The sequence below is a fragment of the Bipolaris zeicola genome (genome assembly GCF_000523435.1).
Source record: "Bipolaris zeicola 26-R-13 unplaced genomic scaffold scaffold_18, whole genome shotgun sequence".
NCBI classification, from domain to species: Eukaryota; Fungi; Ascomycota; class Dothideomycetes; order Pleosporales; family Pleosporaceae; genus Bipolaris; species Bipolaris zeicola.
Genome location: NW_006912067.1, coordinates 225,097 through 234,957, shown reverse-complemented (window position 1 = coordinate 234,957; position 9,861 = coordinate 225,097). Strand labels below are relative to the sequence as shown.

Genomic DNA, 9,861 nt, shown 5'->3' with positions numbered 1-9,861 from the left:
ATTTCACCGAATCACCGAGACCCTCATAGCAACATCCGATCTCACATCAACAAGGGTACAAAAGTAAACAAAAAGGCGGGGCAACAATGACCCGAAGTTCACCCGAGGCAAAACAGCACTAGTGTACTGCCGGCATATCGCACGGTTGGTGTCAATTGTGTTTTTTTTGGTATGCAATGTCGTGACGGGTGCAAGGTATGCACATTAGTAATGGAGTCATGTCAGGTGTTCGGAGGAAGGGATCATAAATCGCGAAGGGGTATAAAAATGAGTTATGTTGCCATCTTCCTCGTATGCGATTGTGGAGAGGAGAAGGGAAGAGAAACTTGATGGTAATGCATTTTAACAATGTCGAAGTTGTTTTTTATTTGATATGCAGTGGCGAACAATGTTGACTCGACCTTCGTCCTTCCATCTAACCCCGTACTCCACCGCCTTGGCCTCCTTCTAAAACGCCGAGTACCCCATCATCATTAATAAAGAAGGTTCCTCTAATCCCATTCATGTAAAATACGTGAAAAAAGAACGTTACCAGCACCCTCCACAGTCGTATCCATCGAGTCATCAAAAGAAAGTCGCGACTCTACTCATATGCTCACTCCCCACTACTCCTTCTCATCCATCATAGGCGGGGGCAAATCCGTTGGACTCATATCTTTGAGCTGCGAATGCTCAGTACTAACAACCCCACCGGTGGGCGAAAAGACGTTTCCCTGCTCATTCGTAATAGGCAACAGCGATGCGCCTTCGCCCCTCTCTTCAGTTCGACCACGCTCCTCGCTATCCGTCATGTTGTGCTCCTTGCCCTTGGGGTTAGTGTGTCGTTCAAAAGCCTCGGGCACCTTTTCGCTAAGATCAATAGCGACGAAGGATTTGGGGAGTTTGACGCTGGGCATGATGTTAATAAGAGATCGTGCGAATGAGACAAAGAAGACTTACGTGTGGAACTTTGCGCGGAGCGTCTCGAGGACTTCTTTCCAGTCCTGGTGGAGAGTCAGACTGCGGCGGGGAGCGAAGCCAATCATGTGTCGCGAGTCGAGTTGTCTGTTGATGTCAGTAATGTTGTGATAGGATATATGAATCATAACTTACACGTCAAGCGGAGCAAAAGCGTGACAGCCCGGCGACAGCGTGATACGAATGCTGTAGTTGAAGGTATGTGGTTGGTCACCGATGCTAGCATTCTCAGACTCATAGAGTTCAAAGTTGATCTGTGACAAGTAATCGAGCTCGGGAATAGCGTTGCGTTCGATCTTTGTTTTGATGCCACCTTCCAGGATGCAGTTGAGCAGGGTGTAAATGTGCGACTCCTTGGTGAAGTAAAAGAAACTCTTTGGAGTGTCGGATGCTTGGAGTTCTTCGAGATCTCCGACAATCTCTTTGAGCAGGGGGAGTGAGGTAAGTAACCCTATCTCCAGCTTCTCTTCGCTCTCGATACCATACTCCTGAGGACCAATGTAATCGAAGAGAACCTTGCAGAGATGATACATCTCGCGCAGCTTAACGAGACGCGCGTCTGTCTGAGGCTTTGAGGAAGTGGTCCCAACGCCAGAGTACAACTTAAAGTACGATTCATGCACGTAAGATGGTGCCGCAGGTGGTTTGATAGCAACTTCAGACCTGCGTCTGAAGCCCATACGATGAGACAAGCTGCCCCTCTCTTTCTCTTGAAACTTCTCAGTGTTCTGCTCTTTCTCTTTCGCTTCCGCTTTCAACTGAGCTTCCGATGGAGTTAGACCCACAGGTATCGATTTAGCAGATGAATTGTCGGGCGTGGTTTGCTTCGAGCCCTCGGCGATGGATTCTTCGTCCACAAAAGTGGCATCTGGCGTAAACACCCACTCAAGAAAGCTGCGATTGTGGAGAGCATCAAACTTCATCGTGTCGTAGAGTTCAGATATCTTGCTAGGATCGACCTTGTCGGCGTCGCCAAACTCCTTGAAGAGCTTCTCCCAACGCTCCTTGAACAGTTCAGGACCTTCGTTACAGCACCAACGGGACTGAATGTGGCTGACGTTGGTGTACTGGGACTGTTCTGGTTGCGATCCGGATGTTGGCGATGTTAGTGCGGCTAGTGATGAGATGGCTTCCGTTTCGATCTTCTTGAAGTTGTGGTTCATGACACGCTGGTGGAACTTGATAAGATCTACTACCTGCCTGACGACAAGATATGGCTCAGGCACGTCCTTGGGCCAAGCAAACTGTGGTGGAGCCTTGTCACCAGCGCGCAGTAGAGTCTTAAGCTTCTTCTTGACCTTATCCATGACATCTTTGGCTGCGTTGGAATCATCAAGCAGATCTTTGCGAACTTGGATGTGTTCGGCCAGATACTGGTCTCTGTCTAGGAAAGATGCACCGAAGATTTGTGCGCTGGTCGTGACTCGCCGTTCTGAGCTGCTGAAGATGTGCACATCATCAAGCACGTCCCGGTTCATCAATAAGAGATCGTTGCGGAAGTTTGCACCCATGTCCTGGGTCTGGTGTCGAGCGGAATGGGTTGGCTCGCCTCCCCACTTGATGATCAGCTGTAACTTATCGAGAATCATGTTGTTGTCTTGGGCAGTGATGCGAGACAAGGTGACGCCAGACATGGAGTCGCTGCGGTTCTTGAGTAGCTCCGGCTCGCCATCCTTATCTGCCTTGTCCGTTGCATCTTGGCCTTCAGTTGCTATCGGATCCGGCTTTTGCGCTTCAGGTGTCTCTTCAGGTAGCGTTTCTCCTGGCTGCAACTCTTCCTTCCTCCTCTTTCGGAACATTGGCTTGATCTGTACCTTGGTGCCAGGCCATGCCCCCTTCTTGGTCAAGTACAGTTGCAGTTCACGCAGTTTCTTCGGATCCTCTATGCCCTCTTCCATGGCCACTTTTACTGCATCACTGACGCTTTGCAAGGCCGCTTCACCGATCAAGAGCACTTCCTCCTGATGTCCCTTGAGCAAGTCGACGAAGGGCTTGCTGTGGAAAGTGTACTTGAATTTTTGCTTGGGCGTACGGTCAGCATGGCGGATGACTGAAACAACGCCCTTTAGTTTCCATTGTGCTGCAGTTGCAGGAGGTGGCACGTCAACATGATCGGTCGACATTGATCTTTCCGGTTCAAGATCCACGTCTTCGTCGTCGTCTTCGAATGCAGATGGAAGCGGCACATCAGGATCAGACACTATGCCTTGGGGGAGTGTTGTAGAATTGGCCGTTGTCGGGCTGAGCAGTACTGAAGCGTTGGGCTTCTCAAAGCCGGGCGAAGTTGCAATGGGTGTTGTACTCAGCGATGTTTCAGGCGAAGAGGGCATAGTGCTAGATTGTCTCATGTGTGGGAGATGGGCATGGATCGGGCCAGGGTGCACCATCTTGGACATGCTGGGGCTCTTGAAAAGCTTGCCTAGAGTCTTGCGATGGCCTGATCCATTCTTTGTTCCAGCACCAGAACCGGAAGTACCCTCTGAGCCAGATTGCACATCAGAAGTGCCGTGTTGGGCGGCATTTTTGTGTTGCTTGCGTGCAATTTCCTTGAGGAACATATCTTTAAGGATAGTAGCTGCTCTGTCATAGTAATCGCCGTTATCTTTGACAAAACTCCAGCCGTTGACATCAATGACGTAGCTCTGTTCTCCAGTGCGAAGCAAGTCGAAGCCACACACACGTTGGCCAAAGCCTTCTGATATCTTTGATGCAATAGCGGCCTCTGCATCGCTCAGCTTCGTTACATAGCGGACTTCCTTGCCGCTTGGATTTCGCTTGACAAGACCATCGACAACGGGTGATTTCCTCGTCTCGGCGTGGCAGAAATTGGGTCCGACGGTGTATGCTTTAACATCTTCCGAGTTTTCGACCCGCAGAAATTGTTCGTAGATGTAGCTGCTTCCTGGTTCGGTAATGGCCCTTGGTACTTCAAGAGTGTCGTCCTTTTCTGAACTCTTGTTGTTAATCTTCCTGAACAACCTCCTACCACCACCGCCATCTTTCTTGTGAAAGTAGATGTGAATATTGTGGTCTTCACCACTCACAGGCTTCTCCACAAAAGGTTTGGTCAGCGTGGTACCATCTACAAAAATTGTGTTGCCGTCGTCAATCAGCTCGACTTTCTTGGGCGCGGGCAGGCCGCCACCAGTGCCGTCCTCGGGCCCCTCAAGCTTTAAGCCAGTTCGCTCGTATAAAGTCTTTGCAAATTCGGCCGAGGGAAGTTTTGGTCCACCGTCCCGACTCACGTCAATGCGCTTCGGTGTGGGCACATTGAGCTTGTCGAGGATGCCAAGACACAGACGACGGTCCCACAAGACTTGCTGCATGGGCAGGTCATTGACGCAAAAGGGCTTGCGTAACCGGGTATAGGCAATGGCCTTGTCAAGGGGGAAGCCATCTGAGAAGAAGGAAATGAGAAAGTCGCAGATGGGCCAGTTCTCCACCGCCTCATCGAGAATGATCTTGTCGCCAAAGATCTTGACCTCGAACTCGTCGACGAGCTTTCCAAAGATGTTGCGTGCGGGCTTGCTGCGAGCCTTTGACTCGAGGGCGCAGACGCCGATTATGCCCTTTGTTGGCTTCTTCTCACGCATGTCTCTACTGGCTGGGCTGCTGCTCGGAGCGGTGCTTCCACTAATGCGTCTTTGTGCGGTGCGGCTTCGTGAGCGGCGGGGTTGCGACGAGAGGGGCGGTTGGTTGAGCTGGGGAGAGGCAGGATGTGGTGGGATAGCATTGCTGTTGTTGTTGGTGGTAGGGGAAGAGGAGGAGCCCTGGGCGTGATTGCTGGGGGCAGTCTGGTCCTGGTGGAAGAGCAATTGCGTGGGCGAGGGCTTTGTGCCGAGACTGCCATTCTGGCTCGAGGTGGTGACTGAGAAGGAGGTAGTGGCGGTCGTGGTTCCATGGGGGTTGTCCATTCTGGCTATGAGGGGGGGGGAGTCAGTAGTGGGCCAAAGTGGACAAGACGGGTCATGGCATGTGGGAAAAAAGCTGCCGGCCAGGTCGGTCAAGGCGCATGACGTACGCACCTTCGGGCTCTGAGCCGGCTACCGAGCTTCTACCACTCCAACTGTATCCACGATGCGACAGGGCCGACACAAAGGACGAGATGGATAGCCGTTTGGATTCTGTAGGCGCAGCGGCAGCGGCGTGTGTGCCATGCCGGAACGAGTCCGGCAGCAGCTGGGGATTGACGGGGGCGCTTGCAAGACTTGCGCGCGAGTTCTCTAGCGTCGACGAGCCATCGGTCTCGTCGATGGCGGAACCAGACCAGGCATTTCCCAGGTACTCCAAGAAGCTGCTATCCGATGCTTTGGATGCTCGGCGACCGGGCAGGCTCTGCCGAATCGCTTTTGCGCTCAGCGGCGGCACTGACACGCTCGCCCGCCCTACCGTGGCGGCGCCCGTCTCGGGCTCGCTCGACCTCGCCTTTCTGCTGCCCGTTGCTGACGCGCCGCTTGCCGTGGCGAGCTGTTGCCATGATTGAGTGCTCTCTGTACTTGCCGTGCGGGAGAGGGACGGCTCCATGCTGTGTCTTATACCCGTGCGTGTGTGGGGGTGTTGTCAGACAAAATGCTTGCTTTTCCCACAAGCGAGGGGCTGGCACAAGGGGTGATGGGCGGCCGTACGTATGTCCTTCACGGCTTCATGATGCTCCTGGGGCCTGGGAGACTGGACTCTTGTATCGTCTGAAGAAGCTCCAGGCGGGCCATCACGAATAGTGCGTCACTCTGCGTGCCTTGGCGCGATGGCTCCGATGCTTCGACGTGAATGGGCCGTCTCTCTGCACTGCACAACCATACTCTACCCTTTCCAGCCATAGACGATCGCTCTCGATGCTGTAGCGAGTATGGTCTGCGCCACGTGTTGCATCGATTGTTTCGGCCCGGCCTGTCTCCGCTGAGCATGAGGAATGCGCAGCCGACCAGAGTGGGATGTCAGCACATGTTACGCCCGCTGACGACATGGCAGATTTGACTTGTATGCTTCTTCTCCGTTGTCGCGGGCATCCTCAGTGTGTCCACCTGGCCGCTTTTCACGATGCGGACCCTTAGCCGACATCATACATACAAACTACGTAAGTGCGTGGGTATGCAAGGCCGCTGATGCACCCCTGCGTCGATCTCTTAGCGCCCTGCTCTAACCGGCGAACATCTAATCTAATCTCATCTCCGCAAAAATTTGGTTGCGCCGCTCAAAAGTCGCGACAAACTCCAAGCACATGCCCACCCTCTAGCTGCGCCTTGCCCACCAACTCCAATCATGGCAAGTCCCCAGGTGCACAACGGCACTGCCAGTGGCCCAGTCACCAAGCGCCAAAAAACACAGAGCAATGGCGAAAAGAGCTCTGCGCAGCTTGTCCGCCAGTCCAAGATATTCGCGCCTTTCAGAGTAAGTTTATGCGACCCAATGAGCTATCCACTGGTAGCTAACCTATCTCCCACAGACAGTAGGCCTTGTATCTCCCACAGCTGTTCCTTTCACCGCTCTTCCACTAGGCAAGACTACCTTCCAGATCACAACCTCCGTCGGCCGCTCCCTTCAGACATACGACCTCAAGCGCGGACTTAACCTTGTCTTCATAACCCGACCCCAGACGCCCGAGGATATCTCAGCGACACTAGCATGGAAAAAAGTCGTCTTTGCCGCCTGGTCGGGACTCAAGAAGAATTCTGAACGTGGCGTTTGGATCTTTCAGCGTGGAAAAAAGGTCGCCGAGCTCGAGCTACCTCGTGGCGGCATCGAGCGCATCGGAAGACTGGTGGTCCTTGGAGAATGGATTGTGGGATGCGGCGATACCAAGATTGAAGTCTGGAGAACTAGCTCTCTAGAGCACTACACTACTCTCCAAGGAGTTTCCTCCAGCCCACTATCTGGCTGCATCTGTAACATGCCAACGTACCTCAACAAAATCTTTGTCGGTCGCAAAGACGGATCAGTCGAGATATGGAACATCAGTACCGGAAAACTGCTATACACACTCCTACCACCCGCTGCCGACTTTGGCTCTGTGACCGCACTGCAGCCAACCCCCGCCTTGTCGCTCCTCGCCATCGCATACGAGTCCGGCCCAATCACGATACACGATATTCGCGCAGATAAGGAAATCATGCGCCTAAATACTGGCGGCTCGCAGAAGCACCCAGTGACATCCATCTCCTTCAGAAGTGATGGACTCGGTGCTGGTGATGATGGCCGTGAAGACGGTGTCATGGCGACAGCTAGCAGTGACAGTGGAGACATTACCTTTTGGGACCTGAACAAGGGTGGTCGCAAAACGGGTACCCTGCGAGGCGCACACGGCCCACCTTCATCTGCGAGTGGTGGAGTTGGGGGTGGTATCAGCAAGATTGAATTTCTCGTTGGCCAGGCAGTAATTGTATCAAGTGGTTTAGACAACTCGCTGAAGAGCTGGATCTTTGACGAAACGCCCTTCTCGCCCGTACCGCGCATTCTACATTCTCGTGGTGGACATGCTGCACCAGTCTCGACTCTCCGCTTCCTCCCTTCCAACTCGGACGGTTCGGATGATGTTGGCAAGTGGCTCCTTAGCGCAAGCAAAGACCGCAGTCTCTGGGGTTGGAGTTTACGACGAGATGGACAGAGTACAGAACTCAGCCAGGGTGCTGTTCAGAAAAAGGCAAAGAAGATGGGCCTGTTGAACGGAAATGCCGAAACATCAAAGCACCACACCAAGTTGGAGGATCTCAAGGCCCCTGCCATCACTTGTGTGGCCTGCTCCCTCAACCGCGATGGTGGCATGGGTGCTATGCCGGGCGTGGCTGGCATCTGGAACAACTCATCAAAAGTGAAGGGTAAAGATAAGAAGGCTCCTGAAGTCAACATGACCGGGTGGGAGAGCATCGTTACCGGACACGAGGGCGACAAGACTGCGAGGACATGGTTCTGGGGTCGCAAGCGAGCAGGAAGGTGGGCGTTTGATACTGGAGACGGAACCGAAGTCAAGAGTGTCGCAATCTCAGCTTGTGGCACATTTGCTGTGATTGGCTCCGCTGGTGGTTCCATCGACATGTACAACTTGCAGTCTGGCAAATTCAGGCGAAAGTTTCCCGCTCGACTTACTTCAGTTGAGGCGAAGAAGTACAAACTGCTGCAACTCGAGGCTGAAGAAGCTCTCGGTGGTGGAGACGACTCCCCACGCAAGTTTGTCAAAGGAGAAGGCAAACATAAAGGCGCCATCACTGGCCTTGCTGTAGATGCCCTGAACCGTACGCTTATAAGTTGTTCGGACGATGGCAAAGTCAAGGTAAGTGGAGATACTCTTTCCAGCTGTGACAACACTAACATGACCAGTTTTGGGACTTTGCTACGGGTATCCTACTTCACGAGATTGACTGGTATCCTATGACGAAGATACTCGGTATGCGCTATCACCGCAACAGTGACCTGATAGCATTGAGCTGTGACGATGGCTCTATCCGTGTTGTCGACATCACTACCAAGAAGCTCATTCGAGAGCTCTGGGCTTCTCGCTCCCAGACCGGATTGCAAACACTCGACTACACTTTCTCGAGTGATGGGCGATGGATCATCTCTGCAGCTTCCGATTCCACTGTCAGGGTCTGGGATCTACCAACTGGCCATATGATTGATGCAATGAAGCTTTCTAGGAAGTGTAACACGGTGGCTTTCTCACCTTCCGGTGAGTTCCTCGCCACGGGTCTAGACGGCGAGGTCGGCGTGCACATCTGGACCAACCGAACGCTCTTCACGCACGTTTCGACGCGCCAGATTACTGAGGACGACATCGTCTCAGTCAGTGCACCTACAGCATCTGGTGAAGGCGGTGTTGCCGTTGTGGAAGCCGCAACCGAAGAGCAGGTAGGCGACGAGGACGAAGACGAAATCACCGTCCCCGTCATGGATCAACTCAGCGACAACATCACGACTCTTAGTCTAGTCCCCAAGTCACGCTGGCAAACCCTACTCCACCTCGACGTCATCCGTGCCCGCAACAAACCGAAAGAAGCCCCCAAAGCGCCCGAAAAAGCACCGTTCTTCCTACCGTCTGTTGGCCAGAACCAGATCCAAGGCGTAGACGACAACAACAGCAACACCCTCACCGCATCCACTGAACCTCAAGACACCAAATCCCGCATCTCCAGCTCAGCGCTCGCATCGCGCTCCAGCGCTGCTACAGCTACCGATACATTCAGCCGGCACCTCGCCCACGCCACCGAAACAGGCGACTACACCCCTCTCCTATCCCACTTATCCTCCCTCCCTCCTTCCGCAGCCGACATCGCCATCCGCACCCTCGACACAGCGGAGCCGTACACTGAACTCCGCACTTTTATCAAGGCCCTTACTGCGCGACTGGAGCAGCGCCGCGATTACGAGCTTGTGCAGGCTTGGATGAGCGTTTTCCTAAGGCTACATGGTGATGTTGTGGTATTAGATGAGGAGGCAGTAGGATTGCTAAGGAAGTGGCAGGAAGAGGCGAAGGGCGAGAGGGAGAGAGTAGGTGGGTTGGTCGGATATAGTGTTGGTGTTGTGGGCTGGGTGAGGAGTGCGAGGTAGATGGAGGTTGATGGTGGGAAGGGAAAAATGTAATGTTGTGTTCTTGTGCCATCGAGTATGTGATATGGATGACCAGGTAGCTGAGCAAATCTAGCCATATGATCAAACTTTGTATACTTGTTTACCTAGTTTCTATCCATCACAAATACATTCCAGAAACTACTGTTTCTTCAACACCCCTTTTGCCAGACTTACACGACCGTACCAGAGAATCGACATCACGCATGAATTTTCGTTTACCCACTGGCTAGAAAATTATCAATGTAAAGGTGATGCGGCTGGTGCAGTGTAGGCTTTGGGGCAAACGGCCCTGTTTCGGCGGGGGGGTTCGTATTTCATCCTATGAGTTTTTGCGAAGCTTGGACG

The 9,861-nt window shown here is 53.1% G+C and overlaps 2 protein-coding genes across 2 annotated transcripts; one reads left to right on the top strand and one right to left on the bottom strand.

Moving 5' to 3' along the window:
* Window positions 1-605: 605 nt before the first annotated feature.
* COCCADRAFT_86656 (uncharacterized protein) lies at window positions 606-5,481 on the bottom strand (the record flags this gene model as incomplete). The annotated part of the gene is made up of 4 exons (XM_007710517.1): window positions 606-888; window positions 940-1,044; window positions 1,093-4,876; window positions 4,983-5,481. 4 exons carry the CDS (start codon window positions 5,479-5,481, stop codon window positions 606-608), a joined length of 4,671 nt encoding a protein of 1,556 aa, XP_007708707.1.
* A 735-nt stretch (window positions 5,482-6,216) lies between these two features.
* Window positions 6,217-9,495, top strand: COCCADRAFT_86587 (uncharacterized protein; the record flags this gene model as incomplete). The annotated part of the gene is made up of 3 exons (XM_007710516.1): window positions 6,217-6,345; window positions 6,401-8,221; window positions 8,269-9,495. The coding sequence occupies 3 exons, from the start codon at window positions 6,217-6,219 to the stop codon at window positions 9,493-9,495; spliced, it is 3,177 nt and encodes a 1,058-aa protein (XP_007708706.1).
* Between the last annotated feature and the right edge of the window lie 366 nt (window positions 9,496-9,861).